This window comes from Mobula birostris, chromosome 26 (assembly GCF_030028105.1).
Source record: "Mobula birostris isolate sMobBir1 chromosome 26, sMobBir1.hap1, whole genome shotgun sequence".
Taxonomy (NCBI): Eukaryota; Metazoa; Chordata; class Chondrichthyes; order Myliobatiformes; family Myliobatidae; genus Mobula; species Mobula birostris.
Window position 1 is genome coordinate 22,823,248 of NC_092395.1, and position 24,605 is coordinate 22,847,852.

A 24,605-nucleotide genomic window follows, 5' to 3' on the forward strand; every position below is an offset into this window, starting at 1 on the left:
TCACAGAAATTGAGCTTCTTTTGGACTCAGGCTGAGCTACAGAGGACAGGGAGGAGGTCTGGCCCCTCCACATGTAGCACGTAGGCCCACCGGTGTGTGGACACGCCCTGTTGCTAGTGAACCAGATCCCCAGCTATGGGTAAATAGGCCCACTACCCAGTGGGCAGTCTCAGGAGAGGCGAAAGCTACAGGAGTAAACCCAGACAGCATATCCAGAGTGGAGCTCCTGAGGTGGCTAGACGTCACTGAACATTATCCAGGCAGCTCCTGCAGCCAAGCTGGTACCAAACGTATTGCTTCATAAGCTTTCCTTTGAACAACACTGGTGGGTCCAAGAGGGAGATCTTGATGACTGGGCATCTCAGGATCTCCATACATTCTCCCCAGGCTTGTGATGATGATGATCACCCATTGTCCTTTGAGAGAGACATGTCAACCACTTCTCATGATTCCAGATAAAAGAACTTTATATTTAACTTATAATCCTTATGGCAGTGGTGCAGTTGTCAAACTGCCCATCTAGTGATCCAAAGGGCTGGTCCAGCAATCCTCAGAAAAGACTTTTAATATGTATGGCACAGTAGCCTAGTGGTTAGCATGTCGTTATCACGGAGCTAGCGACCCAGGTTTCAGTACTGCTGCTGTCTGTAAGGATCTTGTATGTTCTCCCCGTGACCATGTGGGTTTCATCTGGGTGCTCCAGTTTCCTCCCGCATTGCAAAGCCGTAAGGGCTAGCAGGTTAATTGGTTACGGAGCTTTGGGCCGGAATGGCCTGTTACTGCATTGTGTCTCTTTTAAAAAAACACGCACACACACACACACACACACACACACACAAAGGGATTTAGAATTGAAATATAATTAAATAATCTGTCTTTTTTAAAGAAACAGACATTGGAGTCAATAAATACCTGGATTTTTGTCATCGCTCATTTGTGAATTGAAAGTTTGTGTCATGTTATAGCTGAGTCAGTCTTCCTTACATGTAATGTTCCCCACTATCCAGCAACAAAGCTCAACAATCACCCTCCACCCCCACCCCACTCTCCCCAATTCTGCCTCTCTTGAACTGGCAGCATTGACTACTGCAACACACATCAAAGTTGCTGGTGAACACATCAGACAAGGAAGAACCTCTAGGAAGAGGTACAGTCGACGTTTCAGGCCAAGACCCTTCGTCAGGACACAGTCCTGGACGAAGGGTCTCAGCCTGAAACGTCGACTGTACCTCTTCCTAGAGATGCTGCCTGGCCTGCTGCGTTCACCAGCAACTTTGATGTGTGTTGCTTGAATTTCCAGCATCTGCAGAATTCCTCGTGTTAGCGTTAACTACTCCCTGGATATCAGGGTGGTGATCACCGCTACAGACAGTTACATCATACTGGTGTCTGGTCATGAAGTTCCCTCCCTTTAAGTGGAAGGCATCTAGAGAAGCCAAATTTGTTTATTCGCTCACTTCAGTCAGAAGTTATCTATCTATTGCAGGGAGATGATAACATGTGATCAATGATAATCTTATGCAGCAGGCTTGTGAGATGTGTCAGTAAGCCCTTATTTCTAAGCTTCTCAGCTCCACTGCTAATTAGTAATGTCAAGTCTTTCTTTTCTGTCTATCTGCACCTCACTTTCTCTGTTACTGTAACACTATATTACATTCTGCTAGATTTTTTGTGTGTTATTCTGCATGCTTTCCTTTTGGTACTACCTCAATGTACTCAGGTATGGAATGATGTATCTGGATGGCACACAAACAGAAGTTTTTTGCTGTATCTTGGTACGTGACATAACACTAATTCTGGAAATCAGGTTCACGAGCCGCCTTACCCACCCAGAAACAGAAGTTTCCAACTGCAAAACATACTGCAAATAAACAAAAGTGAACCAAAGGAAATGAAAAGGAGGGGAGGGGGAATTTATAAAAAAAAACATCCAGTTTGCTAAATGCATTTTCCATTCTGTCTTGGAGACTAATCTTAAATTTGTGGAGAGTTCTGGATGGTTGGCAACAGTGCTGAGGGAGCCACGCATCTGCTCTCTATTGACATTGCATTCTGTATTGCGCATTGATTATGGGAACTCGTCTCATGGGGGGGGCGTGTTAAAAACAGGGAATAAGTTACGTCTTCATGTTTTGTTCATCAGAGTTTGTAGTAGCTAGGAGCTGATGGATGTCATATCTCTGGCTGACTGCTCAAGAACGCTTAGTTACACTTGGGTGCACTTTAAGTTTCATCGCTTCACGATTGTATGTTTGCTGATGACTAATAATGGATTCGACTTTTGAAGCGATCATTATTGGAGCTGGGGGCACGCGCTGCAAGTATAGCAAATCCGTAGGGTCGCCGGTGACAGCAATTGTTTTGTTTTGGTTGGATCGCTACAAACACAATACAGATCAGATTTGCAGTTTTTGGAAGGGGTAAGAACAGGCATGAAGCATTCAGCTGAACACTTAAAATGCCCAGATCATGGCCTGCTGAGGACTAATGATACTTTACCCAGACATAAATGTAATTGGTTTATTATTGTTACATGTAGAGAGATACAGTGAAATGTTTTTGTTTGTGTGCCATCCAGACAGATACTTCCTTCCATAAGGACATCGAGGTAATACAATAAATTGCAGAATATAGCGTTACAGTTACAGAGAAAGTACCATGAAGATGGAAAAAAGTGCAAAGGCCACAACAATGTAGACAGAGATCAAGAGTTCATCGTTTGCGTAAAGCAACACAGGCAAAATGCTGGAGGAACTCAGCAGGCCGGGCGGCATCTATGGTAAGGAGAACAGTTGACGTGTTGGGCCGAGACCCTTCAGCAGGACCCTTTTAGTGTAAAGGTGGTCTGTTTCAGAGTCTGATAACAGCAGGATAAAGCAATGTCCATGTTCGTATTGATTGTTCGTTCCTAATTATCACTGATCACAGGAGGCCATTAAGAATCAGTTACGCTACTGAAGTCGCAACTAGACCAGCCAGACGAAGAATATTCTCTAAAAGGCATTAGTGCACTAGTGATTTTTAAGTCTGTTTCATGGCAACAGTTGCTGGGACTAGTTTTTTTTAAATTTCTGTTTACTTAAGTTTTTAATCCATGATGAAATTCAAACTCCTCTCTCCAGATCAATTGTTCAAGGTTTTGGGTGATAACCTGCAAACTTATTCAGTATTTTATTTCTCCTTTTTTTAAAAAAAAGCACAATCATTTGTCTCTTTGCTGAGTTCCTCCAGGATTTTGTGTGCATTCCTGTCAACTAGGTCTATGAGGCGACAGTCGGGGACACTTGCAATAATTGCCTTGCTGACAAAGAAGAGGATAGAGGCAGAATCCACAGATTGGGGACTACTTCATTTGGATAAAGATTTAATGACCCAGGGAAATCCACGTTGTGCAAAGGGGGAAAGAGATGGGACTTAATATGTCCTCTTCCCCGCCTCCTCTGTCTGGTGCACAGAGAGTGGTGAGGTGCTGAAATCAGTGATAACAACTTGAACTATTACTCAGCCTGGGCCTTTGATCAGAGTTGATAATGATTTACAGAGAGCTTCAAGGACCTGGAGAGTTTCCGTATTATTTAGAGCAATTGAAACAGGCCATTGAGTCCAGAAGGCCCAAGTTGACACGTATGTTATCACACAAGCCTCCGCCTGCACTTCTTTCGATAGTCGACAGATTCCATGGAATGGTTCTGGAGTGGTTTCTGAGATGGACTTCAGTTACATGAGGGAATGGGGAGAGTGGGAATATTCCTCAGAGCAGAAAAAAAAATGTCAAAGTACTGTAATTGTAATAAAGGTATTCAACATGATGAAGGGTTAAGTATAATAAAACTTTTACCATTGGCAGAAGGGAATTGAACCTGATGGTACAAAGTGGTCATCGACAAATCTTCAAAGAAAAAAATCTTCTGACAAATGAGTTGTTGTGATACCTTAATGCAGGTAGAGGTAGATTCAATCATAAATTCCAAAAATAATTCAGTAAAGTTCTTGAAAGTGAATAAAAATTCATAACTACAAAGAACCAGGAAGTAGGACTAAGGTTATATCCCTGGATAAAGCAGTCACATCTTCATTGGGTGCAAGAGCTTCTCTCAACACTCAAACAATTCTATAAATTCAATGGATTACTAAGGTTGAAAGGTCAACTGGTAATTCAATAACTTTCAGAAGGACATCAGAGATTAACAATTTGAAAAAATGCAGAGATGTACAGAAAGACCACTCAACATGGAACTTGAATGGATCATTCAGTGGTCAGAATCAGGTTTATTATCACTGGCATGTGGCGTGAAATTTGTTAACTTAGCAGCAGCAGTTCAATGCAATACATAATCCAGCAGAGAAAATAATAATTCCTTCATTACTGCATTCTATTTGTGGGGCAGGAGAATAATGAATTTTGGATATGGTGAGATTCGTTAACAATGGTACGCCTAGTTTTCTAATGTAGGCACATTCAAAAATCAAAATGGAAAATGCCAGATATGCGCAGGATGGTACACAACATTCAAGGACAGGGAAAGTTCAGATTGATTCTTAATAGAAGACAACTTGCATTAAGAATGTTGTAATCATAGGTGGATTCAAAACATAAAAATGGAATTTCTGTTGGAATCCACGTGAAGGAAGCTTAATTACTGTATGACAAACTTTACCGAGGCTACACCTGGAGTTCTATTCTATTTCAGGAAAAGGTATACTAGCTTTGATGGAAACACACAGACAGGTTCACTTGGTCAATTCCAAGCAAGAAAGGATTATCTTATGAGGGAAAATTAAGCAGGCTGGCTCTTTTCTCTCCAGGGTTTGGAAGGACGAGAGATGGTTATCATAGAAACATAGAAGCATAGAAAATAGGTGCAGGAGTAGGCCATTTGGCCCTTCGAGCCTGCACCGCCATTTATTATCATCTGCGAGTGTGTTTGGGTGAGGGAAGATTGAAACTAAGGCGCATAGTCTCAGGATAAGAACAAGACGAGGAATTTTTGTGGAGGCAGATTCCATTGTAATATTCAAGAGGAGAAGGAGTCTCCAGGACTACTGGGAGTGAATCAGCTGGATTGCTCGTATGCCAGTCTGGTCCAGTCTTGAAGGGCCAAATGGTCTCTTGCCATGCTGTAAACTTTCTGCGATCCTACAAGGTGAACACTGCTGGAAGAGCTTACATACTAAAAAACCGGATCTCTGAAAAGGAAAAAAAAACAAGCCAGGTGTCTTAAACTAAAGAGATATTTTATTAAATTTCTTTCGCCATTCATTAAATAGTTTATATACAGTGCAATCAAATTACAGTCATCTTTGCAAAATCACTTTAACGAACCAATTACACATTCACAGAAGCCAAGTCCCAAACTCTGGTGTTTTAGTCACCCCAGCTCACATCTCTTTAGTACATAAAGGAATGAGTTAGATCCAGGATATTAATGCTTTGGAAGCTTCTCCCAATTACTGTCAGCTCCACTCACCCTAAATGTTTTATTCCAGAACCTGGTGCAGTAAAATCTGTCCTAGAGTTAAACCCTTTGATTTTCAAATTGTCATGGAACTGAAGGCTCTTTAAACCCTACAAATTTTAAAGAGCTTAATTTCAGAAAATCATTATGTGGATCAGTATTCCCCTTCCTGAATGTTTATGTACAGTTTAAAGGGATTCAGGATAAATTTAATCTTTCTCCTAATTTATAAAACAACCTTTCTCAAAAACAAAGTTTTGTACACAAAATCTGAATTGCCAGACCTGCAGCCTTCAGTCACACTGAACCGCAGCACTGGCCTCTTGCTCCCCACGGAACACAAGGACTTAAATCTTGGTTCCACTCCGTTTCAATGAATGAAGAAGGAACTTGCTCCTTGGATACATTTTAACACGTACCACTCAGCAAACAAAATAATGCAGCGGTAGAGTGCATTCAAAAAGTTGCCACGACCACCATTTTGTTTTCCATTCTCCTCACAGGACCCTATTCAGTACCTTTCACCCCACCTTGCACAGACAGCAGTGGTTTTACCCTGTAGTGCAAAAGTTGGAACTTAAAAATTCCACTGCTGTTCTAATAAGTGTGATTTTCTGTGCAAATCACAAACAGGAGCTTGGATGTAATTACGATTAAATTGTGAATAACCCCACTGCTCTTCCTGGGTTTGTCACTAATTCATCAGGATGTACTAGCTTAATTTCTCATTTAAAAAGTGCTATTTTTGCTGTTCTAAAAATAAAAAAAACATAGGTCTCACCATAATTGTGAACAAATCTGCAGGGGTATGACCTGCAATGCTCAAAACCTGTTTTAATTCTACAGAACATTCCCTTGTCCTCCTCTTTGTTACTCCACAGCTTCTGCCCTTCTCCCTTGCTCTCTCCCACTTTACATTTCAGATCCAAACTCCATTCTCCCTTCCCCTCCCGTTTCCTCCTCTACTACGCCTTTTTCTTGCCTCACTTCCCCTCAGCCCCCTGCCTATCAACCTCTGCTCTCACCCACCCGTAATAAGCTCATGTCCTTCAGATTTGCAACTAGTTCATGGCTCTCTCAAGACCAAGTCTGACTTCAGATTTGAGTTTCAGTATAAAAGGCACAAAAGGTAAGCCAGGGAGACGGGGAGTGCTGCACAGTGTGAAGATGAGATGTGCATTTAAAGTTCATCTCAGATTTTTTTCCAAGTGGTGATTAATAATGCTATACAAAAGGTCTCTCCAGTACCCTGGGCAATGGTTATCAACCAACTAACATCACTAAAACAGTCATTATCTTGTCCTTGAATCTTGCTTGCCAGATTATCACTTGCAAAAGTACTTCATTGGCTGCATTAGATATCACTGGAATGAAAATTTTCATTGACTCATCGCTATCATCTCTTCCACAACCCCTTGCACACTTTTTAACAGGCATTTAATCCCATCACTAAAACCTTACTTGTTTCTGTTATAAGAAAGCAGTCATATAGAATTTCACTATATTCTGTCAGAGAAATGTACAGATCAAGCAAATAATGTAGCAGAAACTATTTGAAGTGTTTGAAGTGTCCTGGGGCATTTTGACGTGGCTTGTAACATTATTGCTCCATTACCCTTAATTCTATTCCCTCCTCTGGCATTTCCCCATTTTCTTGTTGCTACACTACCTTCTCAGCTTGCCCTTACCAGTCAGCAAAAAAAAAATGCAGGCAATGTGCAACAAATTGTACCAGACTCATCCAACATTCTGTAATTTCAAACAGTTACAAAATCTGTCATTTTGCAACACCCCAGATCCCGGACAGATCCGAAACCCTCCCACCACCGTAGTCCGAGAGGATTGAGCTACCACGAAACCTTCGATCCACAACGCAACAGCACAAGGTCAAACTTTATGGTTAAAACCTTGAACACGTGAGCAAAGCGATAAAGGTGACAGTTAGTCAAATGAAGAGCAAGAGAAGTTGTAAAAAGCAAGTGTAATGTGGAAGGGGTTATATGCTGCAGTTTCTGAACACAGCAGACGGTGGCAGTATACCCTGACGGTTATCGTCACTGTGGTCGGAACCACACAGAAGTGACAATGTTAAGTATATCCACCTCTGATGGCTCGGCCCAACTTTTTCAACCCCTACATTAACTAGTTTCATTTAACCATTTTCTTGGAATTGGAGATCAGTGATTTAACCATTAACTTTCAATGGCTTGTTCTCTGATCTCAAGCCAAAGATTGTGTGTTCAAGCAGCCCTCCAGCAAATAACCCCAGTTAACACTCTAGCGCCCTGAATAATGTGCAGATATTGCAGACAAAATATTGTTTTAAATCCAAGGCCAAAATTAGCCTTATTCAAACATACAAGGGGCTTGACATGGTAGAGAGTGAAATGTTTTTGCTACTAATACTAGTATAGGTCAGCCATGATAATATTAAATGGTGGACAGGCTTGAGGGGCCAAGTGAGCATATGCTGATCCCATTTTCAGGTGCATTTGTTCTTTCTGGAAAATGGAAAAGATCTGCCGCACTATTTTGAAAAATATGCTCCAGCTAATATTCACCCTCATAAACAACAAAGATGGAATATCTGGCGATTATCTCCCTGCTGCATTGAAACTCTCTCATCACTCTCAGTGAGTCCATCTCGAAAAGAATTAATTTGATGCAAAATGCTTTGGGAGGACCTGAAGACATGAAAGTGCTTTATAAATGGAAGCCTCAGCGGAGAGGAGAGATGAACAGATACCATAGTAACTCAGCATGAGCTTCACAGTTTAAGGAATCAATGAGAGTAGTTACAAAGAATTAATAATTATATATATTATTAAATGTTCTATTTTAAAATTAAAATAGCCATGCATTCAGAGTCAATGCAACCTTAATTAAGACTCAGTAAAGGATCAAAAAAGTGGGATCTGTTAAAGCCCTCATTTTTGTCACACAAAGGATAACACAAAATTGACTAAAATCAGTTCAGGTCAAGGAAAAGTTACAGATTATAAGGGATTTGGTAATTCAGAATAATTATGGGACTGATCCACCGGGAAAACCACATCAAACAGTGTGCAGAGTTTTGTGCTGGTTTCCCTATAGACTCCTACCCCACTCTCTCTCCTTGCAGATTCTCAGGCAAAGTGGGGCAGAAGAGGCAGAAGAATGGCCAAGAGGGAGAGTGGGAATGAGGTGGGCAAGAAAAGGATTGTGGTTCTGTATGAAGAGCTGGGGAAAGTTGCGGGCAGAATTGCTAAGGGCGGACGAGCAAATATAGGAGGGAGGGAGTATGTGATTCAGAGCGGCTCAGCTGAGCAGAGGTTTGCCAGTTGGATAAGTGCCAGGGCTCCGTGCCAGCGCTCATTCTGCTCTTGCAGCTGGTGGCCAGAATAGGGGGCCAACTCTTCCTTCTCTGGATGGCTGTATGTTGAGTTCTTCTGCTCCTGGTCAGATTTCAGGAAACCTGTCCCCTCCTTCGTAGGGGTCTGCCTCTGCTCCCGGCTCTGCCAATACCTGAAAGAGTCACAAATTGAAGAAGCATGTCAAGCTGAGGCAAACAGTATTAAAGAAAGAAAGTTGGGCTGATCCTTTATTAAACTGTGTTCATTTCTGTCACCTATAACCAGAAAGATATGAAGACATCAGAGGGGTCCACAAAAGAATTACAAGAATGCTTCCTGGGATGAAAGAACACATTTGCAAAGAAAAATTTGCATGTCGTAGAGCACTACAGCACAGAAAGAAGCCCTTTGGCTTATTCAATCCATGCAGACCTGACCTTCAGCCTATCCAATCCATGCAGACCCGATCCTCAGCCTATCCAATCCATGCAGACCCCATCTTCAGCTTATCCAATCCATGCAGACCCGATCCTCAGCCTATCCAATCCATGCAGACCCCATCTTCAGCCTATCCAATCCATGCAGACCCGATCCTCAGCCTATCCAATCCATGCAGACCCGATCCTCAGCCTATCCAATCCATGCAGACCCGATCCTCAGCCTATCCAATCCATGCAGACCCGATCCTCAGCCTATCCAATCCATGCAGACCCCACCTTCAGCCTATCCAATCCATGCAGACCCCATCTTCAGCCTATCCAATCCAGCCAGACCCGATCCTCAGCCTATCCAATCCATGCAGACCCGATCCTCAGCCTATCCAATCCATGCAGACCTGATCCTCAGCCTATCCAATCCATGCAGACCTCACCTTCAGCCTATCCAATCCACGCAGACCCCATCTTCAGCCTATCCAATCCATGCAGACCCGATCCTCAGCCTATCCAATCCATGCAGACCCTATCTTCAGCCTATCCAATCCATGCAGACCCGATTCTCAGCCTATCTAATCCATGCAGACCCAATCCTCAGCCTATCCAATCCATGCAGACCCCACCTTCAGCCTATCCAATCCATGCAGACCCCATCTTCAGCCTATCCAATCCATGCAGACCCGATCCTCAGCCTATCCAATCCATGCAGACCCCACCTTCAGCCTATCCAATCCATGCAGACCCCATCTTCAGCCTATCCAATCCATGCAGACCCGATCCTCAGCCTATCCAATCCATGCAGACCCTATCTTCAGCCTATCCAATCCATGCAGACCCGATCCTCAGCCTATCCAATCCATGCAGACCCCACCTTCAGCCTATCCAATCCATGCAGACCCGATCCTCAGCCTATCCAATCCATGCAGACCCGATCCTCAGCCTATCCAATCCATGCAGACCCCACCTTCAGACTATCCAATCCATGCAGACCCCATCTTCACCCTATCCAATCCATGCAGACCCGATCCTCAGCCTATCCAATCCATGCAGACCCCACCTTCAGCCTATCCAATCCATGCAGACCCGATCTTCACCCTATCCAATCCATGCAGACCCAATCTTCACCCTATCCAATCCATGCAGACCTGATCTTCACCCTATCCAATCCATGCAGACCTGATCTTCACCCTATCCAATCCATGCAGACCCGATCTTCTGCCTAATCAAATTTACCTGCACCCAGACCACATCCCTACAAACCCCTCCCATCCAAGTACTTATCCAAACTTCTTGTAAATGTTATAATTGAACCCACATCTGCTAATTCCTCTGGCAGCTCATTATACTCTCACACCACCCTTGGATTCCCCTTAAATATTTCACCGTTCACCCTAGACCTAGTACCTCTAGATCTAGTCTCACCTAACCCAAGTCCACATGCATTCACACTATCTCTCTCATAATTTTCTATACCTTTATGAAAACTCCTCTTATTCTCCTACACTGCTATAAATTCCAGTAAGTCCTAACCTATTCAACTTTTCCCTATAACTAACTCAGATCCTCAAGTCCCAGCAACATCCTTGTAAATTTTGTCTGCACTCTTTCAAGCTTATTGGCATGCATTACTAAATGACAATAAAAGAGGACTGCGTGTCCTCATAATCTAATCTAATCTTTCAAGTAGGTAGGTGACCAGAATTGCACACATTACTATAAATTTAGCCTGATCAACGTCTTCTACATCATCAACATAACATCCTTAACTCAACATCTAGATTTATGAAGACCAGTGTACTAAAAGCAAGCAAGCAAGTTTATTTGTTTAGCACTTTTCAAACACAAGGCAGTTCAAACTGCTTTACATAGAACACGATATAAAAATCAAACATCAAATTTCAGAAGATATATAGGAGAATAAAATCACACAAAAGCAGATATGATAAATGTAAGTTACAGTGCAGGAGGTTCTAATTAAAGCTAGAGCGAAAAGAAAAGTTTTAATCCTCAATTTAAAAGAACTTAAAGTTGGGGCAGACTTCAGATGCTCTAGAAGGTTATTCCAGATATGTGGAGCATAGTAACTAAGAGCTGCTTCACCATGTTTAGTTTTGACCCTGGGGACAGTAAGCAGACCCGCCCCAGATGACCTGAGAGATCGGGAAGGTTCATAATGCAGCAAGAGATCAGAGATATATTTTGGGCCAAGACCATTCAGTAGTAATATTTTAAAGTCAATCCTCTGATGGACAGGAAACCAGTGTAGCGTTCTGAGAACTGGGGTGATGTGTTCTACTTTCTTGGACTTAGTGAGGACTCCAGCAGCACTGCTCTGAATGAACCGCGGCTGCCGGTGGGATTTTTTTTAACAGACTTGTGAAAATACTATTACAGTAATCAAGCTTACTAAAAATAAATGCACGTATGAGTTATTCTAGATTTTGCTGAGACATAAGCACTTAAACTCTCACTATATTTTTAAGACAGTAGTAAGGCTGGCTTTGTAATTGTCTTAATGTGGCAGTTAAAAGTTAAGTCGGAGTCCATCACAACACCAAAGTTTCTGGGTTGGCTTGTGGTCTGTAACGACAGGGGTTTTAAGTGAGCACTGACTCTTAATTGTTCATTTTTGACACCAAAAATAATTGTAACGCATGTCAGGTTTCACTGCTAATGTAATGGCCTCTCTGTAATGTTTCACTGCTAAGGGAATGGTTTCTCTGTAGCGGCAATGTTTGGGTTATGACTAGAGATAACAGGGGCTTTGGAATGTATGTTAGCCAATGAGAGGGATGCTGTTCTTTCCTGTGGGTCTGGGAGCAGGAATTTCACGGTCTTTTGCTGGGTAGAGATGAGGAGAGAAGACGTGAATGGAGAGAGTTGGTAGACGGCTGGACGCAATGAACTTTGAGCGAGGGTCCGAGGGTCGGCTACACTCTGAGGAGGTTGTCGGGGAACAAATGAACGGAACCATGAACTCCAACATTGCATATTAGACTGTTTCATGAAAATGGGCCCTTTTCTTTTTTTTTTTGTTTCTCTACTAGCCATATAGTCAAATTAAGAATTATAAAGCTCAATAATTTAATCGCATATTATGGACTGTTTGTTATTTCATGGTACTGACTTGTAACAGGGGACACATCACGCAGCACCCACCCAAACAAGATTTCTTAAGTTTGGCTGGGCCAAGGGCTGTCTTCTCTTCCCCTAGGTTAAGCCGCTGGCCGAACTGAGAGTTACACAATTATTTCAGTTTTCCCTTTGTTTAACTGGAGGAAATTTTGGCTCATCCAGTCAGTGATTTGTTCAATACAGTTTTCAAAATCTCTCTTTACTACCTTATCTTCCTGTGATTCCACTTTCAAGGAATTATGCAACTGTAGATGTGAAGACTGCCTTAAACAGTTGAAGGGAGATTTGATAAAAGTAAATACAATGACGAGGAGTCTGGGCAGAGTAGATGGTGGTGGGGAGGGAAGGCTGCTTCCAACGGTACAGGGTTCAAGGACTGGAAATCACAGATATAAGATAAAAATGGAACAGAATTAAGAACGGCAAGAGGGAAAATGATTTTTAAGCAGTGTGTAATGAGCTCGTGAAATACACGACCTGCAGATGCAGTGGAAGCAGAGTTTATTGTGGTCTTCGAGAGTGAAGTAGATAAAAGTTATGCCGGTTAAAAATTTGCTGAGCTGCATAGAAGGGGCCAAGCATGTGGTGGTAAAATCACTGACATTTAAACCATCACTTGATTGGATAAATATCCATGGAATTCACTCCATTCTGGTTGGGAGAGGCATGGAAGTGGTATTTAAATGATAACCCACGAAGTATTAATAGAGAACTGGCAATAACGTGCTGGGTCAAAAGGGTTTCCTCTGTATTGGAAATATTCTACAAAGTTAAGTCTGACAGTGCTTGTTTTCAACTGGATCACTCCTGGACTTCACTCTGCTCCCCACTGACTCAGCCTATTCCAGCAGGTCGTATTTCTGCTACAGCTGAAGTCACATAACAACTTTAACGAGGAAAATCACCCAAAAACATATGAACAAATGCAAAAGGCTGGGCTTTAAGGAATCCTATAAAAGGACCGTAAGGCACAGGAGCAGAATTAGGCCATTTGGCCCATTGAGTTTGCTCCACTATTTCATTGTGGCTGATTTATTGTCCCTCTCAACCCCACTCCCCCACCTTCCCCTCATAACCTTTGACACCCTTACAAATCAAAAATCTATCACCCTCATCTTTAAATCTACCCAATGACTGGGCCTCCAAAAAGGAGAGAAGCTTGCGAAGGAATCATGTTCCCCTGAGAACATGAACTCACTCCAAGAGGGCTATGTAGAGGAATGTAAAATCAACTTTTCCGGAGGGGTGAAATGGTTATGCATATTACTCACACCTGCCCACCTTTAACATGATTACTACTCATGAGTGGATATTGTCCCTGCACACGGAATACTCTCATGTATTGTGGTCAGGAGTTGAGGAAGCAGCATGAAGATATTTAAGGAGAAATGCAGGGAGAAAGCAGAAAGGATTAGAAGTTCCTCCCAATGGAGATGGATACAGTAGGGAGAAACAAGCACAAGCACAGCAAGAACCAGATGGGCTGAGTGGCCTATTACTGCACTGTAGACTTTGTTCAGCTCTAAGGAATTGGGGCTTACACAATCACTGAGGTTTAAACATCACTTCATTTACATAATTTCCTTTCTCTTCACCATGGACTTCACTCTGTTCCTCTGGTCGTGTGATGTGTTGGTGGTATTTCAATAATCACCCACTAAGAGTTCCATATTCAGACCCCATCAGGTGCATCTGGTTGGCAGACCGATTATCACCGACCCTTCCACCATCATGAGGCTCACCAACTTTCATAAGCGGAAGGGGGATCACTGTGGTGAACTTTAGGGGTAGTGGGGTGGAGGCAACTACAGGGCAGCACGAGCAGGCACCAAGGTTCTGAGTGGCCCCCCACTCCTTGATACCTGTACGATGCCAGGTTTTGATCAGGCACTTAGCCCTTTACCTTGCAAGCCACGCTGCCACTGCCTTGTCCTCTTCAATGGCCGCGACACGGTCCTGGTCCGATGCACCCTCCTGCCGCCTTAGCCTGGCATATGGATGCTTGGCACAGTGTCGATTGGCATGAGCAAACTTCGTGGCGCAGCCTGGCGACAGTAAAAGGAAAAGTTTCAATGTCACTTAATTTTATTTTAATTAAAATAAATAAATTATAAATAATGTACTTGGATCTGAATGAATGAAAGTACGTTATTTATTTTTTTGATTTAGAGATATGGCCGGTTAACCTGCCAGTACATCTTTGGGCTGTGGGAGGAAACCAGAGAACCGGGAAGAAACCACGCATTCTGAGGGGAGAACGTACAGAGGCTCCTTACAGACCCTGGGACTGAACTTTGAACTCCGACGCCCCGAGCTGTAATAGTGCTGTGGTAACGGCTATGCTACCATGGCGCCCAACATAACAGAAGAGAACAAGACTGCTATTTATAAACCCTATCTGGTTCACTAACATCCCTCAGAGAAGGAAATCTGTCATCCATACCCTTCTGACTATCCAGATCTACCTTTTATGAGTCCTCAGTTGGGATGGACAATAAACGAAAGCACTGCCAGTGACATCCACATCCTGTGTGTGACTGAGTGTATTAAGCTCAACAGTCACCAATAGTGGCCATCCCGATCAACAGCAATACACATACAGGGTATTACACAGACCCAAAAGAGACAGAGCGTTGTCTTCTCTTCCTATGCAGCCTCTCAGACTGTCACAGCCAACAGAAGGAAGCACAACACCGGAACATCCCGAGCACTGGCACCATACATGCATCCATGAATAAATGGATATAGGTGAGCAAAAGCTTTGTGGGTACAATGGATGACCAGCTATGGTTGGGACTGGGTTTCTGGATATCTGCACGCTGCAGAGGGTTATAGAGAAAGGAGCAATAAGATTGAGGACGAATTTTGGATACAAATACAAGAATAGGGCAGAACATTCCTGGAGAATGCACTGGCTATTCGATCACATAAGGTGGTCCTTCTCTCAAGCCTTCATTCTAAGTGGTTCCCACCAAGTGCCACAGAATTCATAAATCCAGCAACACTGAAGGGTAAACACTTGGCTAAAGTATTTCAGATCGATCGTCTTTTAGATCTTACATGAATGAAGAGACGTTAGATTAATACAGGAGGTTGTTGCGTAAATGACAGAGAGACAAACATCCTATTCCTGCTTCCATTTCTTACAACGAACAGACATCCATTTAATCCAAAAGTCTGTCTTCAACGGTTTTCATGACCAGGGAGGAAAATGAAGCCAAGGCCAAGGTCAGATCGATATGATCTAACTAAATGGTGGAGCAGTGCCGAGTAACTCCGTGATCTACTCCTGCACCTAACTGTCAGGTTGCCAGGTAATTCACATCCACCCCACCAGTCCTCGGCATCTCACTCACTCACCTGGCTCGGAACAGATGAAGGGCTTCTCACCAGTGTGTAGGCGCTGGTGGGTCTTTAGCTGCCCACTCTGCACGAACGCTTTCCCGCAGCTGGGGTAGTCACACACGTATGGACGCTCACCTAATGCCACACAGAAAGGGAGCAAAGGTAGGGGAAAGAATGTCAAGGTAAAGTCACACAATTTAAAAAATCACTTTGGCACATGATACAGACATCACAAACATCACAATTCTAAACGTATTATAGCTATCACAAAGTCATGGAGAACCACAGCTCAGAAACAGGCCCTTCAGCCCATCTAGTCCATGCCAAACTACCATTTTGCCTAGTCTTCTCGGCCCTCACCTGGATCATAGCCCTCCATGCCCCACTCATCCATATTTCTATTAAAGGTTGCAGTTGAATCTGCATCCTCCGCTTCTGCTGGCAGCTCGTTCCACTCTCACATCATCCTCCGAGTGAAGAAGTTTCCTCACAGGTTTCTGTTATAACTTTCACCTTTCACTCTTAACCTATTACCTTATTTCTAGTCTCACCCAACCTCCATGGAAAACACCTGCTTATATTAATCATGTCCCTACGCTTCCTGATGGATAACGTTTTCAGGGCAAAAAGAGATCAGTTAGAGGGGTTTTAAAAAACCACTCCACAGTTCTGCTTGAGAAATGGAAAGCAAAAAAATACTCAAATTGAAAGCAACTTGCTTTTATAAATTCTTTCCTGGGATGAGGCATTTAGTGCCCATTCTTAATAGCATTTGAGATGGCGGTGGAAAGTGCTTTCTTGGTCCATGGCAGTTGCGAAGGTGTGACAGTGGTGGTGGGGAAGAAACTCCAGCAACAATAACGAAACTGTCACATATATTCAGTGACCACTTTATTATGTACACCTGCTCATTAATGAAAATAACTAATCAGCCAATCATATGACAGCAATTCAATGCATAAAAGCATGCAGATATGGTCAGGAGACTCAGTTGTTGATCAGACCCAACATCAGAATGGGAAAAAAATGGGACCCAGGTGACTTCGACTGTGGAATAAGTGCTAGTGCCAGGAGAGGTGATTTGAGTAACTCAAAAACTACCAACCTCCCTCCAGAGTTTACAGAGAATGATGCAAGTAACAAAAAACACCCAGTGGGTGGCAGTTCCGTGGGCGAAAATGCCTTGTTAATGAGAGCGGTCAGAGGAGAAATGGCCAGACTGGTTTAAACCGACAGGAATGCGACAGTAATTCAAGTAGTCAAGTGTGACAACAGTGGTGCGCAGGAGAGCATCTCGGAACGCACAACACATCGAACCTCGAAATGGGTGGGCTACAGCAGTAGAAGATCACAAACACACAGTCAGTGGCCTCTTTATTAGATACAGGAGTTACCTAATAAAGTGGCCACTGGGTGTATAGTCAATCAGTATGGAGTGAGACTTCTAGAGAATTTGTTCACTGTGACTTTCCCCAACGTGCTTCCTGCCTCTGTTCTTTAGAGGAGGCAAAAGTCATGGACTTGTGAAGCACTAGGGAAGAAGCCTTGGTTACTGCAGTACTTTTGGTAGATTAGGCACATTGTAGCCACAGCGTAGAAGGAATGGGTGGTTAATGTGGTGGATGAAGTGCCAGACAGATGGGCAGCTTTGTTCAGTATGGTTGCGAAGATCTTCACTGTTGTTGGGTTGTACCAATCCAAGCAAAAGGAGAGAATTTCATCACACCTCTAACAGGTAATTTGTAAGACTCAGGAGCTAGAACCCAGCCTCTGAGATCCTCTTGCAGCTTGTATTTTTAAGGGTAGTCTAATTAATAGAAAAGCAAATAAAAACCCACTCCCTGTGCAAGTTGGTCAATAACTAGATCCCAATTACAAACAGTTAAAATCACTGTCTGTCTAGGTACCATATCCGATGCGGACATTGCTGACCATGGTTTTCCATAATCAAAATCACTGGGGGAGAAAAAAGATCTACAGAGATTTTTTTTAAAATATGCAGAATCTGCAACAATCCAAAATTATGATAAAAATGGCAGTGGGTCAAAAACTTAGTCAAGGCCTCTGCTCTCTGCTTGAAAGGGCAGCAATGTGGAATTGGGACAAAGGACATTGGAGTCCAGACGTCCACACCACGCTCAAAAGGTCAGTAACATGGATGCGGGGTGAAGGACATTCAGAATCCAGACGTCCAATCCACGCTCGAAAAGCCAGAAACATGGACATGGAAACAAAGGACATCCGTGGTCGTTGGCTGTCCCAGATCAGTACACGTCTGTGAGATCAGGAGGCACGAACGCTGGCCAGTCAGCACACTCAGAGTTAGAGCCATGGGCTCCCATCCTCGGCTAGTAAGGGGGTTGATACCAAAGGCTGATTGGAAGTCATAACCCGATGGCCAAAGCCAGGAGGCCCAGAGGCCTGCGCTGGAGTTGGAGGACTGTCCAGGTGTGAAGGTGGAAGAGAGGAAGAAGGTTTGCTTTGTTGCATTCTGCCAAGCACTGTGGGTGTGCTACATTGGCACCGGAACCACTTATAGGCTGCTCCCACCACATCCTTAGGTGGGTTGGTAGTTAATGCAAACGACATTTTTCGCTGCATGTTTCAATGTACATGTGATAAGTAAACATGAATCTGAATCTTAAGGAATGGGAGAAGAAGGGGGTCCGGAGCAGAGTGGAGAACAAGGATAATGCTCTTCTCAAGCTGCAGCACAATCGGGATTGGCCAGATTGCCTCCTGCTCCATTGTGAATTCCACGATTCTACTCCAAGATCTGGAAATATAGATACAAGGCCAACAGCAGCGAATTGAAGTCAGGAGGAGTCATTCACTTATTTATATTATATCTAAAGGAACCGACAATTCTGCACCTCCCTTGGGTTTAACCTCCTGTGTTCAACTTCTGGATTGAACGCAGGTGTAGTTCTGATCAGAAGTGATTGTCCAGAACCTGCTGGATCCCAGAATACCGTAAGTCATAGTACACAAATAAAGATGGGCAAGGAGACCTGGTAGAAAGGTCAAGTGTAAATCTCCATCCCTTTAAAAGATAAAACTGTTGGTTTCATCAACCATATTAAAGGGACCATGAATACTGACCCCTCTCTCCCTCATATGAAGCAACTGTCCTTCAGCCCTTACCCACAACACCAGGCAGAAGCAGTGAAAATCAATCCTCATTTTATTTGTACCCAAGAGGTTTGGACAAAAACAGAAACTTCAAGAGCAGATCAGGGCTACATACTTATGAGAAGATTGCTGCACAACCAGAAGGAATGGATTTATATTTTTAGCTCCGCTGTTCCAAGATCAGCAAAGCCAATTTCTAGTTAAATCTGTTAACAGCACAGATCAGGCTAAGGTGGGCATGATTTGCTAATTTGGCAACTTCCTACATTTATCCGTTAGTTGGATTTGAACTTAGTTTTCATTTCCAGCATTTTTTGAGAAGATAGTTAGTAGTCAACCCCAATGGTGCATCTAGAGACACATGCAAACCAGACCATAAAATATAGGAGCAGAATTAGGCCATTCAGCCCGTCAAGTCTGCTCCATTATGGCTGATTTATTTTCCATCTCATACGCTTACTAATTAAGAATCTATCAACAATACTGAGCAAGGTGTTAAATACCCCATAGATATCTTGTGACAGTCTTATGACCATGATGTAATGGTCTTGTGGATGTCACATGATGTAATTTTCCTGCCGATGTGAGGTCACTTGATGACATGTTCACCTCGGGTATATAAGTGTAGACCCCTGGTGATGCAGTTAGTTTTTCCAGTTAGAACGTCAGCCAGATACTCCGCTCCGCTGCTAATTTGCCTTATGACGCAGTTTTGATTTTAAACGGAGTTTTACATTCTATTGTAAGGTACAAAAGTGTTGGGCCGGCAGTTTAACCAATTGCTGCCAGGTTTGTTGATGCTCCTTTTCAGTAGTATTGGAGAGTGAAGATGGGAACCTGAAGGAGTCGTTCGGCAGTTTTGGATAGAATCGACCATTATTGAATTCATTCAAGAAAGAGTGATCTGCATGAGATAGCCTCTACTAAAAGCAGCAGAAAAGGCTGTGCAGTATCTAGTATCCAGAGAGAAAGGTCAGTGCCTTTGAACTGTTTTATTTCCGTCGTCATGAATCCTGCGGACAAGGCAGGTTCTGGCTGGGATCGGCAGTGATGTCATGTCTTCAAGGAATTCTTTACTTCAGGAAAGTCTCTCCTAATTGACTGTATAAATTCCTTGGACTTTAGGATTTACCATTCTAAGAACTGTGTTTGAATTTACCACTTTAAGAACCGTTTTCACATTTATCGCTTTAAGAACTAGTACTGAGTGGCAGTTTGTTGAATGGCCGCATAGCAGTTTACTTGCGGTTAAGATTTTCGTTTGTCTTTTTTTTATATTGAGCAGAGTTTAATAAATGTTTGATTGTTTTTATAAAACCTGACTCGATTGTTGCCGATCACGTGACAAAGGACAGCAAATTTCCTTCCGCAAAGAACATCAGTGACCTAGATAGCCTTTTACCAAAATCCAGTATTGTGCTTAATGTTACTAGATTTAAAAATACTGGTTTATTTAATTATTTAATTAATATCCACCTCTGCTAAGGTGAAACTTAAACTCCTGTCTAGATCAACAGCCTGAATTTCTGGCTGCTGGCCCAGCAATTTAACCACTATACTTATTTTTAACGAGAAAGTTCTGGAAATCGGAAGTGAAAGCTATCATTCTATGGAGACAGAAATTGATTCCTCTTCAGATCAGTAACTTCCCAGCAGAAATGACCTGAAATATTAACTTTGTTTCTATACTGCAGAAGTTGTCTGGCTCACTGAGAAGTTTCAGCCTGATTTTGCTTGCTTTCAAATTAGGAGGAATGGGGTCTTGAGGAAGTAGAGAGAGAGAGAGAGAGAGAGAGAGAGAGAGAGAGAGAGAGAGAGACAGAGAGAGAGAGAAAGAGAGCCTAAAGTTCAAGACTTAGGCACCACAGTAGCCCAAGAGAGGTTTCAGTGTTGAGTGATACCAAATTTTAAGGTCTGCAGATGAAACAAAAACTAACCTCAAAAAGTAATTAACAGCCTGTTTTAAGAAATATTGGCTATGCTGGCATTGGTTTCTTCAGAACAAAGGCTAAAACTTTATCAAGATAAAGTTCTGAAACGGCGTGAACGGAATGTGACCCTGATGGGCAATTTGTATCTACCGTGTATAAAATAATGAGTGGTCTAAACAATGGTGACTAGAAAGGATGGGTCAATAACTAGGGAACTTAGATTTACCATGTGTGGGAAAAGGATTAGATGGGAAGTGAGAAAAATACATTTCATTGAGGGTGGTGATGAGCTGGAAGCCGCTTTTGGAAGTGGTAGTGGAGGCAGGAACCTTTATCATATTTAACCTTAAGTCCAATGATTAGCAACTGAAGTAATATAACCTACAGGAGCTGAAATGTGGGAGTAAGCCAGATATCTCCCTTCTTTTAGCATGAAACTACTGGAATGAAATTCACTGGAAAGATCAGTGCTTGTAATTCATAGGGAACAATCTGATACAAATTCAATTACATTGCCGAGACTTTTCAGATCACAAAAAGAGGGCAAGATCAACATTGAAAGAGATCCATAACTCGGGCCTTGCAATGGAAGCTGAGAAGGTGGCAATGTTTTGGGGTAACTGCAGTCATAATAGACATTTTGAAAGTTTATTAAAAGGGATCAATCAGTTGTCTGTGCTCTCCTCGCTTGCTTACCAGTGTGTGTCCTTTTGTGAGCTTGTAGTGATTTTTCCCGTGGGAATACTCGATTGCAGACGTGACAGCGGATCCGGCTGGTGGACAAATTGCCTTCGGTGATCAAATCACGGACGATCTCCGCTCTTGGACGGCCACGCCGCATGCCATCCTGAAACACACAAGCCGAGGGCATCAGCAGTGAAATCCTGACATTGTTAGGTTGAAAACCTCCCTGAATAAAAAGTGAGGGTTATCGCACTAACCTCTATTTATGCAGAAACTTTACTGCCCCAAAGTAATACTCAAAAGCAACCCAAAACAAAAATCAACACAGATAGGTGTTTAAAGAAAATGACCAAAAGAGGACAGAGTACAAGGGACAGAGAGAATTGGGGAACTCCGACTGTTGAAGGCAAAGCCACTAATTCTGAGTCTGGGATGACTGTAAAGAGCACAGATATCTTGGGAAGCTGAAAAGTTTAGAAAAGGTTACAGACATACAGAGAGGCAAGTCTGTGGAAAAACACAGAATCAAGGAGAATTTAAACGTTTTGAACATTGGAGAGATAGGTGAACAGGACTTACCTTGAATTAGAACAGAGACACCAGAATGACACACACAAAATGCTGAAGGAACTCAGGTCAGGCAGCGTCAATGGAAAGGAACAAATGGTCAACATTCTGGGCCAAGACCCTTCATCCCTGAGTGACAGGTCTCAATCTGAAACACTGGCTGTTTATTCCTCTCCATAGATGCCGACTGACCTGCTGAGTTCCTCCGGCATTTTGTAGGTGTCACTCGGGATTTCCAGCATGCACAGAACCTCTTGTGCTTAAAAGATGCCAGAACATTGGGTAACAAGTATGTAGATATCAGGAAGACTGACCAGGAAAGCAGGAGTTGGCAAAAGGCACAGGTGGTCCAGAGCTTAATTCAAGGTCAACACATTATGTATGTTGTAAATAGTCAGATCAGTTTCAAACAATTTCCAGAGAGGAATGGTATCAATATCCAGGGAACAAAATTATTTGTTGCTAAGTTCTCAGACACTAGCTTTAGACTTCCCTGTATTTAGATGCAGGATATTTCTGTTGCCCATGCTGTGTAAATCTTTGAAGCAAATTGGAGATATGAAAGAGGCAAAAGAGATAATGTACTAGGTGAATAGCATTGCATATTTCAATGTGCTTGAACACCACTGAACCACTGATAAAAAAAGATGCAAATTGCCCATCAGGGTCCCAATCCTTTCACTCTGCTTAACAAATTTATCTGAAACATACAGGCATCAGGTCACGAAAATAACCACTTCCATTTGGTTCGACTATATTTTCAAACGAAGCAGAATGCTCAGGCGTGACACACCAGTGACTTTGAAAACTGACCCCAAATTCCCAAAAGATTATTTGGGCAAATCATCAAAAACTTGTAGGCTTTTAAAGAACTTGTTAATGAAGAAAGGACAATGACAGGGTTTTTTTTTGTGACAGTGAACAGTGGCAGTGAACCCCTTACATATGGGGATGAACAAGAGTCCAAAATTAGAAAAGACCTCTCAGAGGGTGGAAAACGATGCCAGAGGCAGAACCTTGTTGCATTCAAACATTAGATAGACATTATAAATCAGATACAGTAACCTGAAAAGGCGACATACTGAACTGAAAGGCGGCTCACTACCGCCTCCTTGTGATCACAGAATGCCAGGAGACAATTTAACCATCTAGGTACCAAGTCTAAATAAGAGCAATCCAACTAAATCACTCCCCTGCTCGCTCCCAATAAACTTGTAAGCCCTTCCGTCTCAGATTATCCCACTCCCTTCAGAGTGTATTATGAACGTGCCTCCACGACCCCAAATCATTTGCTGTGTAAAAGCGAATAGGAAGGGAAATAAAAGCCCAAATTTCTGTGACACAAACTAATGAATATCTTTTGATTAAAAATACAGGCTGAGGATGTTAAATAAATGCTAGTTTTTTTTAAGCTAATGCCATTACAGTCGGGATTGTGTGTCTGTTTGGTGGAAATCTCAGGGAGTTTTGAAAAGTTATTTCAACGCACTGAGTGACTGGAAGGGATCAGATTATGAATACAAAGTAAGTTTTAATTTAAAAGAAACAAAATTATCAAATTCAAAAGGCAGCAGTTTTGTTTCAGATGAACACGGCAGAAAGTCCCTGAATTTCCTCTTGGTTGACAGTCACTTTAAATTGGCGCTCCCACGATAGCCAATCAAATACGCTTCCGTTCGGGACGGGGCCACGCGTCTCCATGGCGATAGAATGTTGGCGCCCGCACAGTTTTGGCGGGTTCTATGCGGATATTTTGCAACATAAGATCATTCAATAACAAAAGCGAAACAACCCCCCAACATATTCAGCAACAATATTAATTTTATTTTTAAAATCTATGTAAACTACGTTTAACAATCACAACGATGATCAGAAAAGAGGAGACTTTGCAAGCTGTGGGTTTGCTTACATTTAATTGAAATATAATATCTGTAAAAGTACCGTTCTGTTTAGAAACCACAATTATGTGTTTTCTTAAATTTAAAAACATATGAAAAGCACATTGCTCTGAGGGGAGGAAATGAAACTAAGATTTCCAGCAAACTTGCTTGGCAATAGACCAAACGCACATCTGCAACTGAACTACAGAAACACTTTTAAGTAACTTAACATTAATAACGATTTAAAATACAAATACAAACTGATTTTGGTTAAATGCAAAGAAAGTCTTTGTTAAATGTCGTTCTCGCTTTTTCGCGGATAAGGTATTAAAATTCTGTTTGACATCCCCTTATCTCTGCAGAACTCCCCTTCGAGATTCATTTAATAGACAGAAATTATTGCCAGAAAGGCAACTTTCATTTACCTTGTAGGCGGGGAGGTCAGGACTCTGCCCGGGTGAGATAGATCCTGCCGATCCGATGCTGGGAGTCGGACTGGGGCTTATGCTGTTGGAGCTTTCCGGCCATTGGCATGGTAAATACATTGACAAGTGACCCAGATTTACCTCCTCTGCATTGCATGTAGATTTAATTACAGAGACGATCATCCGCTTGGGTGAATCGCAACCTGCAGCGCCAGACATAATGATATACATTGATTTTTCGTTTCAAAAACAGAAAAGTATAGTTCTTGTAAAGTCTCTTATCC

At 42.5% G+C, this 24,605-nt stretch overlaps 1 protein-coding gene across 1 annotated transcript; it reads right to left on the minus strand.

Annotated features, from left to right (window-relative positions):
• Window positions 1-8,349: 8,349 nt before the first annotated feature.
• On the minus strand, window positions 8,350-24,589 carry LOC140188154 (zinc finger protein 367-like). Its single transcript, XM_072244144.1, has 5 exons — window positions 24,322-24,589; window positions 21,462-21,612; window positions 15,718-15,837; window positions 14,261-14,402; window positions 8,350-8,960 (listed from the first exon to the last, which is right to left on the minus strand). Exons 1-5 carry the CDS (start codon window positions 24,550-24,552, stop codon window positions 8,744-8,746), a joined length of 861 nt encoding a protein of 286 aa, XP_072100245.1. The 5' UTR covers window positions 24,553-24,589; the 3' UTR covers window positions 8,350-8,743.
• Between the last annotated feature and the right edge of the window lie 16 nt (window positions 24,590-24,605).